The following is an 18,029-nucleotide window of genomic DNA, read 5'->3' on the forward strand; positions in this document are numbered from 1 at the left end:
AGGGGCAGCAACACTACTCTGGGCAGCACTTGGGTGCGTTCAGATGGCCTCCCATCCAAGCACTGACCAGGCTGATACTGCCGAGCTAGTGGAATGTGGAAGGATCACAGCTCTCTCCGGGTCAGACACTCCTGGACAAGGCAGGGTGGAATAGATGCTGTGACCCTACACCAGGTGGCCTGCTATTCTGGGAGCAGCTGCCTCTGGTGTGGAAAGGGGTCATCTATGCAACCTTCTGCCTGTTCACAAACATCAGGCCTGTGATGACAACACACGGAAAAAAAGCAACGGATAGAAAACTAGGAGAGAGAGAAATGTCTGTACAGTGAAGATCCCCGCGGCGTATGCCTGTTGGGGTCTTCTTGTAATGGAATCACACAGCAGAGAGTTTATCCTTGTTAATATTTTAATGTTATATTTGCAGCATAAATAAAAGGCACATTATATGTTTGGTAAGAACAGTGGCTGAAGGAACAAATTGATAAGTGCCAGGATTTTGTTTTTAAACAGCAAAATACAACACAGGGCTGTGCCACGACTCTCCTCCGCCCCTGCGGACACAAAGGTCAACAGGAATCCATGGCACAGGCTAATGCGAAATTGTGAGGACCTGCTCACAGGAGCACTTAGGTGAAGAACATTTTTTATTTGCTAGTGTGACCTGCCTGCACCTCCTCTCGTTTTGTTGCGAAAGGCAGAGCAAGTCAAGAATTGTACAACAAACCTGTAGCAGGGAGGGAGGGTCAGGGAGTCCAGGTTTGGATACATCTAAAAACAATTTCATTGCATAAGGAATTGTGCATCCATTCAGGAAAGTTGATATATGTCGATATATTTCTATATATATTCATACATAGGTATTTTCTTTTATAGAGATACTACACTCTTGTGGTTAAGCTTTTCAGGGATTTATTTTTGTGGTTTTTTTATTTTCTTCCATTATTGATCGTAAAAGCTCTCCATATAAAACAGCCAGCTATTGGTTGAAGGAAAGGTGTCAGGTGGATTCTTGCACTACTGCAGTCCCATGCAAACGAAGACTGTTGGGGTTTTGTTTTGTTTTTTGCTGTGGGAAGGCAAATCCCGGGACCTGGTTCCTTGGGCTGCTGCTGTGAGGTGTGGGACAGAGAGCAAGACCTTGTTCGACCTGGAGAGCCGTGTGTCAAAGAGCCGCCGTCCTGCTCCCAGAGAGCACCAGGGACAACTGGCAGGAGCCCGTGGACAAAGGTCACTCCTTTCATTATGCCTCTAGCCCAGTGACGGAAGGGAGAGGTCACCTGTCTTGCAGGCCCTGCATGCGACACCCGTCCTCCTGAATCCCCAGGGGTTGCTAATGAGAATCAAGGCTACTGGATGGGCTGCCCTTGCTTTGGAGGAGCCAAGAATAATCTGTTCTCTCTTCCAAGGCAAGGGAGCAGCTTTGGCCTGGGCTAAAACACTCCTTCCATCTGCATTAGAAGAGAGAGGGGAGCAGAGGTCAGGGTGGCCTCATTTATGCGAGACTTTTTAAGACCGACAGAATTTTAGCGCAAAGCTAGTGGAGCAGATTTAAAGGTGAAATCGCTACCGTGTTATTTCAGAGGCTGTAGGTCCCTCAGGTCGTTAAGCTCCAATGAAAACTCTGGCTCTGGGCAGTCTAGAACGCGGAGGGATCTGGGTTACCTTGATCTCCAGTGGGCCAAACCCACTCCCCTCCAGGTTTCCATATCCATAAAACCTTGCGGCTGGGCCCCCATCTCTCAACAAGTTAAAAATTAACACCCCATTTTAACCCACAAGTGGATTTTCTCCACTCCGGCCAACCTCTGTCAACTGACTTAGCCCCTTAAAAACCAACCAACCAAACAGCAAAGGCTTCTTGTGACTGCCAAGTATCATGGAGTTGCTTCAGCAGCTCAGTACTGTGGCAAATGGCAAAAGCAGCAAGTGGTGGTCTCGTAATGTCCCACAGGAAGGGAGAGATTAACAGGTCCGGGAGCTTGAGGGACAGGTGGACCTTTACTTCCCATTACTCATTAAGTGATTCCTTCCCCAATCCATTAGGATTGAAAGTTGCCAAGGGCAAGTCTACACTACAAAATTAAGTCATCCTAAGGTACTTCAACTCACAGCAACCGCAGTAATTAAACTGCTTTTGCACATCCACACTACGCTGCTTGTGTCAGCAGTGTGCATCCTCACCAGGAGCGCTTGCACCGATTTAACAGTCAGCGTGGGGCGTCGTGGGAGGGCTTGTGCAAGGCAGCAACAGCCGATGGAAGCAACACAATGTCTACACTGACTCTGCATCGATCTAAGCGCTACGCTGCTCACAGAAGTGGAGTTATTAAGTCGTCATCAGGTCGATGTAAGCTGCCTTACATCAGCCGAACTCTGTAGTGTAGACCAGGGCTGAGTTTGGGGTCAGAGTGCGGCTCCCTGCCTGGCTGCATAAGAAACCTCAGTGCAACGAAAACCAGATCCACTATTGGCATCAGCCTGGAGTTCCAGAGAAAAGCTAACAAGCATCCAGCCCTTATCTTGGTCAGGTACCACTTGTAATAGACCATGCCAGGTGTGAGATAAATTCCCCTCCCCATGCCTTAGGTGGAAAATGGCTAAGACAACCTATGGCTACCTACAACATACCCTTCCCTTAACTCCTTTCTGCTATTGTAATAGTCTCCCTCAAGACAGAAGGTGCTGGCTTTGTGCAGCTGCGGCCGCTAATGGATCCAGGGTGTGCTGGGAAACTGCCCCATGCCGAAAGCATCCACAGCGCCTTCTCCCATGTCCCCTACTCCCTCCCCAAATAAAAGCAATACAGCACAACAAATGCAGAATGTATGGTGTTACAGAACTCTACAGCACTCCCGGTATGGGACTTTTTAACACGATGATAATGATTCAGTCCTTCAGTATACAGCACACAATGCTAAATAAGAGAAAAGGGCTAACGGGGGACAAACCCAGCTGAACAAAGGCAGCTTCTCATTACAGCACCATGGTTGTGTTTGTGCTAGATTCCATGGGGCACAGACAACAGCATCTCTGGACCCTTCCAAGTCATTAGCACCTTTAAAAATCAGTGGAGAAGTATCTCAAAGATCAGATAAAAAAAGGGTGATGAGCATGGTATAAAATGCCCAGATGGAGACTGGCTTTAGGAGGAAGAGCGGATTTCATTCAAATAGGGCAACGACCTCTCTCTCCTTGTTGCTCTACAACATCCCACCTGGGTGCTTGAGGCAAGGGGGTGGGGGGAGAGAAATCAAGGTTTCTGGTATGCAAAGCCCTCCTATGTTTCAGAAATAGCACCAAAACTGGAAATCAAGACACCTGAACGAAGGTGCCTAAGCTCTGCTCCAAACCAGAAGTGCCCAGGGCATAGCCTTGACTAAGGAGACTAGAATCAAAGTGAAATTCATGTAACCAGCTGTCACTTGAAACTATAAGGGGTCAGCTTTCCAAGGCCTCAGCCTGTACCGTGTGACAGCTTCCAGTAGAGGGCACCAAAGCAGCAGCCAGAAACAGTCTGGCAGCTACCACCAGGGCATCAAGGTCCCAACTGGAAATGTGGATTTAGAGCCACCAGAGCTCCAAACCTCAGTGAAACTTCAGACTGACACCGCTGAATTGTGTATTCAGTCTGTCTCTGAAACAGAAGCACCGTATACCTCTACAGCTGGGTCTAGAAATTAACCAATCAGACACAATGCAAAATCAAGGACCTCTTCATTTGTGTCCCACATAACTGCGGCTGCAACCAAGGTGCACTAGGTAATGCTATAGGATTAAGTTTCAAGGGGATTGTTGTCCAGCCTGCAGCCCAGTAAGCAAATCTCTCAGGTAAGTCCAATGCCAGGCCTGCTTAATCAAACCTTTGTACACAGTGTTGTTGTAGCTGGGTCGGTCCTAGGACATTAGAGAAGTAAGGTGGGTGAGGTAATGTCTTTTATTGGACCAACTTCTGTTGGTGAGAGATACCCCAGACCTGAAGAAGAGTTCTGTGTCACCTGAAAGCTTGTCTTTCTCACCAACAGATACTGGTCCAATAAAAAAAAATATTACCTCACTCCTGCTTTGTCAATATGGGCTGTAAAAGGAACACCCCCACCCCCACCCCCACCTCTCAGGCTATCCTTTTATCCAGATGCCTGGGAATTGAGGGGATATAGATTCACGGGCTGTATGAATGGACAGTGGTTTGAGCGGAGCAAAGGAGAACTTGTTCTGACAAATGCAGAACCTGCTCTAAAGCCACAGAATTCTAGATTCAGAACAGAGCCCAGAACGTTTGATGTTGAAGTTCCAGGTGGCTCTCGTTAATGTTTCTTATCTGAAGCTAGGCCAGACTGTCAGAAGGAGTCTGAGCCTTGTGTCTAATGTGTAAGAAACACACATGTGGGGTGGGGTGGGTTGGCTTAGAGAGTTCCTTACATTTCATTTGGGTAAACAATGGATTATGGGTGGAAAAAGGAAACGCTTCACATAACTACCCATGCTGCCTCAGGACTCTCCTATCCTGAGGTCTCCTAGTGCCGCTTCTCGTAAGTAGAAAATGTATGTTTAGTGCAGAAACGTTAATCCTAGGTCTCCTGCTGGAGAAAAGCTTAAAAGAAAAAAAGTATGTCGTCGTTCAGGTCATGGAGTGGGGGTGGCAGGGTGATTTAAGAACTCTGGATTGGGGGTGGATGACAGTAATTAGCTCAGAGCAGGAATCAAGCACCTGCTTAACGGGGTGGTTAACAGTACCCCCAGCAAAGTGGAAAGTCACACTGACTAGTGGTTACAGCATGGGACTAGAGGATTCGGGAGCATCCTGGGCTCACTGTGTCCTCTAACCAAGTCACAGGACTCCTGTGTACTTTATCTACCCCGTCTATTAAACTGGGTAAAAGGCCCACCTGGTTTTATAACACAAAAGCGAACTCCATTCTCCCCTCCTCTCCCAAGGAGACGGCGAATCTTTGAGAAAAATCAGTTACAAAATAGGCTCCTCCATGCGGACGGAGTTCCACAATCACAGAGATTAACCCACAAAACCCACAGCTCTCTCGCCATGCAGTTCTCTAGTCCGAGGATCTACACTAAATTGCCTCTTGGAATGAGACCAGCAAAGTGCTCCTGCTCCCAGGGAACTGTAGCACAATCTGGATGATATATTTAAATCAAAAGTACTAGGAAATTAGCTCTTTCACTAGCTTACTGTTGATAACTCGAGACCTCCCAGTTATTGCCCTGAATTTGCTAATACAGGAGCAAAAGGAACTGAGCTGAAAAGTGGGGATTTTTGTTTGTACTTGGCTGCAGACCCACAGAGCATGGGATTTACTAAATTTCATAACCCAGCCCTGCCTGGTCCTCCAACCCACCCCTCCTCCCAACAAACTTGCATCTGTTTTGGCCGGCAACCAAAAGAAATCTTAAAGCAAAGGCACCACAATTCTGTCAGATGATCTCTTAAAAGTGCTAGTCATTTCATGACCATTAATACTCAACCCTAATAGTAACAAGAGCTTTTGAGTACAAGACTACGACCCCTGGTATGTGTAGTGTAAAAATATAGCAGGCCATGACAAAGATGAGAGAAAAGCTACAGTGAGGGCAAGAAATTAGTGACAGCTGCTCTCACATCAAAGAGCTCCTTATCAGGAGCCCTGTTTTGTTGTTCACTTTTGATTTTTAATTTTTTACATTTTTGTAACAATCAGGATGTTCTCAAGCCACAGTGACAAGGAAGAGGCAACACTAATTCTTTGGTTGAGGTCCTACCCCACACCTAATTGTATCAAAAAGCAACAGTAGAATTTAAGAATATACAGAGGAATCTGATCTTTTTAGTCTTAATTGGATGGGCTTGGGAGAACAAAAGGAGAAAATTAGTTTCTCTCTGCTATGAGCCCCTGAGGGCCAGGCTAGATTCTTGCTGAGAATGTCATGGGGTTCGATATTCTGATGTTGTAGGGAAAGAAATGCAAGTCTATCCTAATTGCCTCTAATTTATTATTTAATTATTTGTTTTTATTATAATGAAGGTAAACACTAACTGATTAAAAAATACTGCTCTGAAAGAGTATGATCCTACAGCTAGTGCTTAGCCCTTGTTCAATAAGAACTTACACGTACCTTTTAAACACTGCAATATTTTTCCTGGCCTCGTGAAATAAGCCAGAAGAGGATCATTTTCCCACTGTGAAGCAGGCCACACATAAGGGCCAAAGATCACATGCAATCCAAAACATTCTGTGTCGTTCCCAGGAGGAGAAATTTTCATGAAGAGTAGGTGTGGGCAGTCAATTAATTAAAAATTGAAATTAGTCAGGGCCCCCTTTGGCCTAAGACAACTAATTGCTGACGCTCTTCTAAAGCCACAGGGATGGCCAGTGAAACTTGCTTTAGCTAACTCCAAGCCCTAAGATGATATTGGGAAGGCTGTCTGAAAAGCCCTGGGACTAGGAGGACAAAATAACTCCTATGTGCAGCAAGTCTGCGGACTACGTGGAGTTTGAGCCGTCTGTGGATATTTCCATCTATTCAGGAATCTAAGGTTTTGCTTTCTAAAAAAAGTTCTTCACTTTAGGTTGAAAAAGCAGCGGTCACTGAACAAGTCCATGAGATTGCGCAGCACTGATGTGGGTAGCTGAGCCAGCACAGGAAAATGGGATAAAAAAGGGCATCCCCATCTATAGATCCAGAAGGAAATTCCCAACATGTACAACCCTCATTAGCAGCAAGGATGATCACAGAAAGCCATAAGCCACCATGTGCCAGCAATGCCCCTCTGCCATGTATATTGGCCAAACTAGACAGTCTCTACGCAAAAGAATAAATGGACACAAATCTGACATCAGGAATCATAACATTCAAAAACTGGTAAGAGAACACTTCAACCTCTCTGGCTACTCAGTAAAAGACTTAAGGGTAACAATTCTGCAACAGAAAAGCTTCAAAAACAGACTCCAACAAGAAACTGCTGAGCTTGAATTAATATGCAAACTAGATACCATTAACTTGGGTTTGAATAGAGACTGGGAGTGGCTGGGTCATTACACATATTGAATCTATTTCCACATGTTAAGTATCCTCGCACTTTCTTGTCAACTGTCTAAATGGGCCATCTTGATTATCACTACAAAAGTTTTTTTCTCCTGCTGATAATAGCTCATCTTAATTAATTAGCCTCTTACAGTTTGTATGGAAAATTCCACCTTCTCTGTATGTGTGTATTATATATAATCTTCTTACTATATGTTCCATTCAATGCATCCGATGAAGCGAGCTGTAGCCCACGAAAGCTTATGCTCTAATAAATTTGTTAGTCTCTAAGGTGCCACAAGTACTCCTGTTTTTTTTTGCAGATACAGACTAACACGGCTGCTACTCTGAAACAAGAAGGTGGGATTTCCTTGACACTGATCAGTAATTTTACACACAGATTAATAGGAAATCATCTCTAGGAAAAGATGCAATTATGGAGAAGCTGGTGATTTAAAGGAATAACCTAGCAACTGGTTGCATAATTGTTCTAAACACACACTCAACAGTCAGTGACTTATACTCCTCATGATATAAAGGCTCCTCAGGGGCTGTAAACGCTGCTTGGCTAAAGGACAGAACTTCACATGGGCCACATCTTTTCAGCAGGCCTCCTCTAATGATGTCGGCAGTATTTATTTGCTCAAGCACAGCCATTTGCATGAGCAAATCCATGCAGTTGTGAATAAATGAGATCCTAATGGAAAAACTGAGCCCCTAAAATTAAAATCTTAGCACCGAAGTAGTTGTCCATTGAAACCAACAAATCTGAAATCCCATAATGTCATCTGGTTTTTTTTTTGTTTTTTTTCTGGCATCTGTTGCAACTCTCCAGAGCCCATCCTCTCCCTAGGTTACTGCCCTGATTAGTCACCTGTATGGGAGTTATCTAGTTAAGAGCACAATTAATCCTTTGCTTGACAGACAACTCACAGATGGACATCCTTCCTATGCGGTAAGAGCGGATCAGGAAGTGCTATCTGCATGCAATGCACTGCAGCACTTCATCTTGGTAAGAAAACAGCAAAGGATTTTGCCACAGGTTATTGGAGCTAGCAGGGCTCTTTGGTAGCATCTCTCCCTTATGGGCCTCAATCCAGTGATGCTTCCTACAAGATATTTAGCAACCTTAGCTCTTCCTGGTTTCGATGGGAGAGGAGTGCTCTTGGCATCTCCAAGGATCAGGCCTTCTAGGTGAAGTGGAATAGATTCATAGATAGATTCAGGATGAGAACATTCTATATAGATGTATCTGCTTCAAAATGGATGGGAAGCAGCTCGCAGCCTATTTACATTTCAAGCTAGCTACCAGCAAGGGACTTGGGAAGGAAGAGAAGGGCTGATATTGAAATCAGGATTGGGGACATAAAATGAAATACTTTCAAAAAAATCTTTAACCTGTTTAAAACATTTTGCACAGTCATGATTGCTTTTCACAAGGTAGCACCAGGCAGGTGTGTCCCCCATAATGAAGGGGACCTCCAACATTTACACGTCTGAAACTCCTGTTTACTTCTAGATTTGTCCTTTTTAATAAGGCCAGGCAAAGATCAGCTTGTCAGTGAAAGCTAAGCTGTCTTGTATGCTATTAAGCTAGCTACGTAGTTGTGGGGAGCCACCAAATCTGGAGCTGCTCTGTGATACTTTCATTCAGTGGCAAACGTTAGTTGAAATGGACACTGAGTAGGAACAGAGTATGTTTTATTCTGATCCAGGAACCATGCTGAGGGAGACAGGGGGTGGAGTTTCTGGTCCTGACAGCATTTGTTCTGCTCCTGCCCATATTTCCAGAAGTAGCAGGTTATAAGATATTGGACCTAGAAATACAGGTATCACCAAAGCACTGAAGTTATTTGCAATACGTTTGCTATCCTGAGTTGGTTCTGCAGAACATCTCAAAAGGTGACACATTTAGAATTTTGTCTCCTTGCTGCAGTTCCTTCTCCCAGGAAGTCAGAGAGGACATCTGAGTGCTAAGCTCATTACCAAGGACCTCCCTAGGCCCCATGAAGGAAGTTGTCTATTTTAAACACAGAAAGAGAAACAGTTTGTCTTCAGCAGCCTGGGACTCAGACATGCTCAGACTCTGCTGGGAGACAGAAAACCAGCTGGAGATTAAACTCACTTCCACCTCTTCTGTGAAACTACTGAGTTTTCTTTTTAAATACATAAAAATATTTTAAACACTGAACATGGTTTTAGTATGTTCAGTGAAACACACTTCAAGGGGAAACAGCTTGAAATCTAGTTAATTACCATTAAAAGCAGTTTCTAGTCTACATGTCTCCTGAGCACTCCTGCCAACTTTTGCAGTTTTACAGGCACATTTTCCTATTTTTCCAAGACATTTCTCCCTTTAACACACTGACAACTCAAACGTACACGGGAACTGACTAAGTGACAGAGAAGAAATATTGAAACCTGACTAAGATATTGCTCAATATGCAGAGTAAATAAACAGGGGAAAAAAAGTTTAAGAATAATTATTTATCTCCAAGTGCTAGCAATCTTAGGCATCACCTATAACAAGAGGAGGTAAAAACTGTCAGACTGAAGTGTGATTTAACTTGACAGCGTACATTTAAAATCATGACATACAAATTATCATCTTGCTTTCCCCTCCTCTAAACTTCAATTCTGGCTGGATGTTTAGTAGCTGCTCATGAACCCCCATAAAGATTAATGCTTTACACGCCATCTGAAAGATGGAATTGCCTGCTGCTTCCAGATAGTAGAAAACATTACTTTATAGCTCTGTAAGTTCAGGAGAGCATACACACAAACCAGGTCAGAACTGAAGTGGGTGGGCCACAAGATGGTAATCAGAAGGACAAGATTTTAAGGTCTGTTTTCTGGTGATTTGTCAGGGCAGGAAATATGCCATGGATGCACTGTATGTTTCTAGCCCCCAGCAGGGCATGAGGTCTCAGCCCCCAACAGTCATTGCTCTGTCTGACCAGCCGTAGTTTTCTGGCAGGACCTGGTAGCAACTCCCAGATCACAGACTTGTGTAGTTTTTGATCTCCAGTGGTTAAGTAAGGAGAGCAAAAGGCAGACAGATTTTACAATAATGCTGTACTGTCCCAGGGAGCAAGTTCACACACCTCTCAATCAGTTCCACATCATTTTGGTAACGAATATGATGGTTGCTGTACTTACAGCTGTAGTGACTAAAGACTATAGTACCTATAATCCTTCTGCTTTCTCCTGCTCATTCAAACCCCTTGAGTCAGGATGTACAGCAAAATCACCCATTACCATAGCTCCTTGAATGTGGCCAAATCCCTTGGTCTGCCTCCAGACCCCAGGGAGAAACAACCCCACAGTTCAGACTGTCAGAGACCGAGGAGTGTGAGAAACACCCTTGATTGGGTTGTTCTGTGTCTGGATGACTGGCCGTTTTAAGAAGGAGCAAGAATGGGACCAGGGGCCTGACGGGTTTTTCCTTATTTGGGGGATTTTCTATTGAAAAAAGGGCTGTTTTGCCATACAAAGCCTGTTTTGAACATACAGGAAGCCCTAGGAAGGAGGGATTAAGATGGAGGATCTTACACCACCACCACTGACCACAAGAGGCCAGTAGTGAGCAGGGACCAGAGTCCATTACACTGACACTTGGTGAGTTTTTCCACTTCAAGTGTCTCCCTGCTTTCTGAACCTCGTAAGCCCCTCCCATTACAAAGACAGGTGCTGGGAAGAAAAGGATCAGTGATTTAGGGTCTGTCTACACAGCAAAAGCCGTGCATGGGCTAGTCTACCTGAGCTAGCTTTAAGCCAGCTAGCACAGGTAACTGCAGCGGTGAACACAGCATGGTACAAGCTGCAGCTCAGGGGAGCGCAAGCCCAGTATGGACCCTGGGTACATAACTGGCTTGCTAGCCAGCACTGAACCCCGCAAAGTGCTGTCTTGAGTAGTTGGATTCAGCTAGCCCATGTGCAACTTCTACTGGTCAGGCAGACCCTTAGTTGTGACTGTAGCAGAGTGAGCTATTTAGAACAGAATCTGTTTAAAAAAAAACATTGTCCATTTTTGCTCAATGGACTGATTTTTACAAGTCTGTTTGCAATCTGAAGCTTTCAAACTCATTACACAAATCCACTCCAGTTACGGTGACCAGACAGCAAGTGTGAAAAATCAGGACAGGGGATGGGGGGTAATAGGAGCCTATATAAGAAAAAGACCCCAAAATCAGGACTGTCCCTATAAAAATCAGGACATCTGGTCACCCTAACTCCAGTTTGTACGGTGCTGGGAAGCTATTCTATTCTACTATGCCTTTGATTATTCCCTATCTGAAATGTGATTGGTCACCTAAGTCACATGGTATTGTTTCAATCCTGACTAAGAGTTCAAGGAGCAGGAAGAAGGAAATAAACGAGTCCAAGATAGCTGTGCAAACACATACGTGCACATGCGTGTTGCTTTCCTCGGACCAAAAAAATGGTCCCTTGTACAAGTATCCATGGAAATTAATAAGGTTTGCGAGCACCAAAGCAAATTTACTTTCGGTTAAAGCCTTTTCACACTTGTCCAACTTGCACTGTATTTACCACCCCATCCCCTTCTGTACAGTCTATTGTGCAGCTGTATCCTTGAGCTGCCAGTCTCTTAACAATGGAAGGTATTTGAAGGCTGCTTTATGCATGTGTTAAGGCTATCAATAGGCAGTATTTACCCAGCGGTGCTGTCTCAACATGCACTGGGACTGGTGTTAAAATGGGCTTCCCCTACCTCTTGCTAAACATCCACTAGCTTTCAGACACTAATGTTAGCCTGCAGGCTGGAAGTGGAGTATGATCAGTTATCATGTAGAAGCTGTTTGGGCCTCTTGAGCCACACATATGAATCCAGCTACTCTAATGAATCCGTCAGAGCTATGCAAGCTATTCCTTTACAAGACAGTGCGGTGTCTGCAAGAGACTAAACTAGTTATACTTACAGATTCCCTGCTGTCGTATTAGACCTCTGACAACATGGCCACGATCCCTTTCTGTCTTGGATTCTAAGCCAAATAAAGGCCCTGTGTCTTGTCCAATCAGGCCATTAGACTTTATAATGGAAATCGGAAATCGCGGAAATCGGTTGTTGCATTATCCTCACACGATCCTGAAAACCCTGCTGATGGTATAGCTCTTTGTCATCAAGGAAACAGACACCCTGTTGGGATAGTTATACTCAAAGCACTTTCCTATATGCAAATTCTCTATAGAAACAGCTTTAAGAAAAAACAAACAAACAAAAAAAAAACGAAGTGCCTGATCTGGAATGCCTCTTGCAGTAACTACACACAGGTTCTGAACAGAGATGCAAGAGCTACTAGCTCCAGTGTCTTTGAATATTAAGAGGGCAAAGAAACAGAGGGCAAAGGGACACAAAATCTCAGGAATAATTGTGTGTGAGCATGTGTGAGACAGTGTGAGACAAACATACAATAGCAGTGTATTAAGAGACAGCTAGGACCATGAAATACATTAGAGAATATGGCAGGGAGGCCTGAAGAAACATGAGGGAGAAAAGGGGGAGAAGAGACCCCCTAATTAGAAAAGCAATAAATGGAACTTCCCTGTATCTGGGGGGGGGTCAAATTCTACATGCTCAGATTTTGCTTTGGGTATTGCTGTCCCTGGCAAATATTCCAAGTCTAGATAAACCAAACTACTGACTCAGCCAAACTAACTTGGGTCAAAAGTGGCAAGTGCAATTTGAGGTGGTCTGGCAGCTCAGGGTGAAGATGTCAAAGAGCTCAACGGAAGGAAAAGTGTCTTTAAAGAAGGAAAGAAAGATGAAGTGCTGAGAGTTTCACAGACTGGTGGGTTTGCTGTAGCACAAATTCACACAGCATCCCTTTCCAGCTCCCAAAATACAAATTCAAAACCACAACTATTACCCAGCAAGCAAAAGGTCAATGACAACCTAAAGAAAGTACACACGCGCGCACACGCGCACACACACTCACTTTGGCAATAAGCAGACAATTCCAAGTGCCTTTAAAATGTCAAGGCTGGTTTTAAATCTACCCCATGAACCTGGAAGCTCTAAAAGTACTACATTTACTCTTGAGGAAAAGCAATAGATATACCACTACTAGAAGCAGAAGAAAACCATTAAAGGAGGTAAAAGGCCAGGCGAGTGGGATATGCTTCCACCTCCCTTTGTTCAAGGCCACCACTTTATAAGATCATCAGGTTAAATGTATGGGAAACAATCCTTTGACATGTGTGGGGTTTGTTTGTTTAAATTCATGACTTATTGAGATGGGTAGTGGATTTCATAGCCGGTTAATTCTAGGACTTGCATTATATCCAATCTGCCCCAGCTCATCCTTTCATGCATCACAAAGAACAGCTTTGCACGCAGTCCTGGCAGACAGCAGCTTGGTTCTGCTTTACTGTTGTACGGAAGATTTACAAGCAGGCCCTTTTCTGAAGAAGGTACCTGCATCATTAGCAGCTATGGTGTCAATTAAGAGAGAAGCACATGAAACGTCCACAGTTCCTACGGCTGCACCAGTGACTGCGAACACATACTTAAAAACCCCACAAGTTACAGCAGTTAATGATGGTTAATTGCAGGTGAATCAGAGGTGCCAGGCTTGCTTCGGAACCAAAAAGCTTTGGTATCAGGGAAGTTAAACCCATGGAGTTAGGAAGCCCATTATCCTAAGCCTTTTTAACCTCAATAGCCCAAGTGGAAAACTCGGACAATATTCTTGTGCCAAGGTGCAACGTTGCAGGTCAGCTAGAGCAGTGGTGGGGAAACAGATGATTGGAAGCAGCATGCTGTTAAAAATAAAGTGACAGCACCAGTAAATGTCACAGCCTCCCAACAGCTACTTTCCTTTGCTAACAGGTGAAACTTAAAATAGCGATAATGCCAAGAGAAACCACAAGCCAGGGGAGGTTTAGTGTTAACGTAACTGATACCTGAAAATGAACCTTTCAAGATGCATTCAAAATGAGGCTCTTTGTGATCTGATGATTCTGTAAGTTGACTGACCAGAAATCCCTCAATCGGAAGCCATCCTGTACGGACAGGTGATCATGTGACAAAGGTTTTGGGCCAGGCTCTGTATAGGATATGCAGTATAAAGAAGCTTCCATAGCTGCCCTTAACTCACTTTAAAAAAAAAAAAATCTGTATCTGCCCCCATTAAGCAGGGACTTAGTTATGATCAGTCTCTCGGTCTGCAAGTTCTTATGGGTTAGTTCTCTGTCACGTGGTTTGTGACATCATCTGCCAGCAGACTGAGACTGTGGAGCCATAATGACGTGCCACTGTACGGGCATGCTCAGTTCTGTCCTTTGGCTTGCCATCTGAGTGAGGACCGAAGTGGCAACAGCTTCAGCTGCAGAGCGCACGTTGAGCTCGTTGGGGGATGCTGTCACGGAGCTGTGCTGGATGACAGGAGCAGGGGAACCGGTGGGCTCAGAGCTCTCCTTTGGGCTTTCTGTTTTCAAAAAGAAAAAAAGAAAAAATAATAATTGGAACGGAACCCATCATGATGTTACTGACATTAAGACTGGGCTGTGGAAAGCGAGACTAACTCTACCAAGCATCCCCGGATGATGAGAGAGTTAATCAGATACTATGCTTTACTTTTACATGGAGGCCTTTCAACCTGCCTGATCCCAAAGCACTTTTGAGAATGGATGCACGGATCCATATGCAGGAACCATTTAACCCAACATTGATATGCATCCACCTCTAAGAGGGGGTGCAGCAGCTGTTAACAGCATGCACTAATTCTATAACAACTACCTAGGACAGGAAGTAAAAAAGAATAAGAGCCACGTGAAAAGAGCAGGGACAATCTAAGGATTCAGAAAACAATGAACGAAACTAGGATCTGGCTAGACCACCCCATTTAAATACAAAAAGCAGTGGGGGGAATTTTTAAAGAACCTCGAGTTAGAAAGAGATCTTTAGCAAAAAGGTGCTAACATCAAAGCACGGACCATAGATCTAGCTTAACTTTTCTATAATACAGCTATGTCCTCATTATAATAAATGTACTTTCCTACATGTTGTTTCCTGGTATAGTACTTGGTTCGAGGCCATTTAGCCCAGAGACTGAACAGTTCCTTCGGAGTCCTTACCATCTGTTGGGTGAACACACAGAGAGGTATGTAACAGAAACTCTTCCACAAGCTGATAGCATCCCGTTACAGCAGTGTTTCTGAATTTTATATAAATTATCTTGTTTACTCTTTATTGTTCTCTAGAACATTAAAATCAGTTAGACCTCATGACAAACCACTTGCTCACTAAACTTTTCTGTAACTTGAAGCTGTGGACAATGAAGCAAGGACAAGACAAACAAAGCCAGCAAGCTTCTTCTGCAGTCATATAATGACCAACACAGATTGGTTTTCCAAACTTTGGATTCTCTCCCACTGTGTTTGGGCAGGGGTGCTAGACAAAAAGGATGATTTGTGACTGATCTCATGCTACAGTGAGGGTGATCAAACTTCATGCTTTGGGAGGGTATAAGCTCATTCATTATCTGCCTAAATCAAGAGGAAATTCCCTCCTGCACAGCTGGTTAGATGAATTATGGAGAGGATATGGTTATCATCCTCTGAAGCAGCCAGTATTGACCTCTGGTTGGATACACGGGATTCCTCTTACATACCAAAAGTGTAAATCCCATGTCACCAGAAACCAGAGAAGAAATTACAGCCTCATTGTGCACAGCTGGGTGTGTTTTAAGATTCAGATTGCCACTAGGTCCTTTCACATTGCTCTGTATCCCTTCCCCAAACTGGTTTCATCTCACCCTCGTAAGTGAGGTGCTGGCTAGGACACAGCTAACATATCGAAAGATACAGCTAGCACAGTAGATTTCAAAAATTTGGTTTGGGGATGAGGAGGGAGGGTCGAGCAGAGAAACAGAAGAGTTTGGCATCCCAAAAAGGAGATTTACAAGGTATTACAAATAAAACAACCCAACTGTACATAAGGCAGCTGTAATTCCATCAAGGGAATCTGGCATTTTTGTTTAAGGACATGCTTAGTCATAAATCTTTATAATAAAAAAGGCAGCCAGGGAGAAGTGCAATAGGGAAGGGAGAGGTGTGAATTTCATTTTTATTATTCAGATGTGTGATGAATTCCTATTATTGGAGTAGACAGACTGAGGAATAAAAATAGGAACTGTAAACTCTGGAAGTTAACAGGAAAAATCATGTTGCATTATACACAAAGAACACCTGTCTGCAAAGGCTGGGGGATAGGGATGAATTTCACGACCACATTACTCAAGCTGTGAGTCACTGTAATGACTGAAAATAAACTGGCGATGCCAGGGACCTGCAAGGCAAATATACGTGTTCCATTTCATCAGAGGGGAATGCTTTGGAGATTCAGAATGGGGTGGGAGTCAGAAGTGAGACTATGGAGGCATGGCACCTTCTTACTTCTCCTATTTTCTCTGTGCACCCTCCATCTTATTTTACTGACCCAAACAAGTTTCCAACTCTCATAAGGCTGACACAAGCAGATGTAGTAAGGGATAGCCAGCCAGAGCCCTTCTGTCTTCAGCATCATCAATAAGCCTTCAGACAAATTCCAAGAGTACAAAATCTTTGTTAGTGGAGAAAATGTAATAGGCAGAAAATCCAGTTAGCTTTTTAGATCCCAGGCTGATTACTGTGAAGCAAGCCGTGTTGTTGTAGCCATGTCGGTCCCAGAATATTAGAGAGACAAGATGGGTAAAGTAATATTTTTTATTGGATCAACTTCTGTTGGTGAGAGAGAGAGCAGCTTTCAAGCTTACGCAGAGCTCTTCTTCAAGTCTGGGAAACTTACTCAGGCCTGGTCTACTCCCAGAGACAACTGGGACTAGCTGATGCTGGGGGGGGGGGGGGGGGCACACTGGGAAGGTGGGACAGCCGCCCCACGTGTTGCCTCTGGGAGAAATCTTCCAGCCCCATCTCCGTGGGCCACAGCAGCCAATCTGCTGGCTCCTGAGGGGTTGGGGCCACAGAAGCGAGGAGCACATGCCTCTGGGCTGGGCAGGCCCTGGCCTAGGGAGAGTAACAGCACCACAGGGTCTCCCCAGAACTCCCATGCCCTCATGGACACATCAGCAGGGGAGACATGGGATGCGGGAAATTATCCTAACTCAGGTTGAGCAGAGGGAGCCTACTCCTAGTGCCTTTCCCATCGCCCCCCACCTGCACCCGGCCTGGGGACGCTGCACTATCCTCACCAGAGTTACCTGGAGGAGGGTGCGTTGTTCTTCTCCTCCTGTGCTTCCCCGTCAGCTTGCTCGGCCCCTCTCCCTGGCAGCTAGGCCCTTGGAAAGCGGAAGGGGTGGGATGGAGCTGCTTTTCATGCTGGCTGAGGGAAGCTTATATCAACCTGTAAGCGTCTACACTAAAATGTTGCTCCCGACGACGTAACTTGTCCACTACGTTGACCTAATAACTGCATCTCCGTGAGAGGCGTAGTACTTAGGTTGATGCAGTGAAAGCTTAGACGCTGCGTTACTTACCTTAACTTTAGTGGCATCCAGGAGGTGTCCCACAATGCCCCATTGTGACCGCTTTGGTCACTATTTTGAACTCCACTGTGAGACGGCCAGGTACGTAGGTACACGCTCCTCCTCTTTTAAAACCTCACAAATTTTAAATTCCATTTTCTCAGCATGGAGAGCTCACCTAGTAACTGCCAGCTGACCATGCCAGCTCCATGCAGTAAATGCACTCCTGCCTGGAGTACAGAGGAAGTGATGGAACTCCTGAGTCTGTGGAAACACAGTGCCAATCCAGCCATAGAAACACTGATATCTACGAGCAGGTCACTCAGGGCATGGGGGAGAAGGGCTACAACAGGGACATGCAGCAACGCTGCGTGAAAATCAAGGAGCTGCAGCAGGCGTACCAGAAGGCAAGGGAGGCTAACAGTCGCTCTGGAGTTGAGCTGCAGACACAAGGCTTCTACAAGGAGCTGCGTGCCATCCTTGGGGGAGACCCCACCACAACTGCCAAGAGCCCAGTGGATACTTTGG

General features: G+C 44.8%; 1 protein-coding gene across 6 annotated transcripts in view; it reads right to left on the minus strand.

The window, feature by feature from the left end:
* Positions 1–388: 388 nt before the first annotated feature.
* Positions 389–18,029, minus strand: part of ATF7 (activating transcription factor 7) — a 108,077-nt gene continuing 90,436 nt past the window's right edge. For 5 of the 6 annotated variants that reach the window (XM_073319013.1, XM_073319015.1, XM_073319011.1 and 2 more), the window contains one exon: positions 389–14,465. In XM_073319013.1, coding sequence (XP_073175114.1) covers positions 14,248–14,465 — 218 coding nt within the window. In that variant the 3' untranslated portion in view covers positions 389–14,247. The remainder of the gene's footprint in view (positions 14,466–18,029) is intronic. The other variant, XM_073319016.1, reaches the window with a different exon arrangement.

This window comes from Lepidochelys kempii, chromosome 20, assembly GCF_965140265.1.
Source record: "Lepidochelys kempii isolate rLepKem1 chromosome 20, rLepKem1.hap2, whole genome shotgun sequence".
NCBI classification, from domain to species: domain Eukaryota; kingdom Metazoa; phylum Chordata; order Testudines; family Cheloniidae; genus Lepidochelys; species Lepidochelys kempii.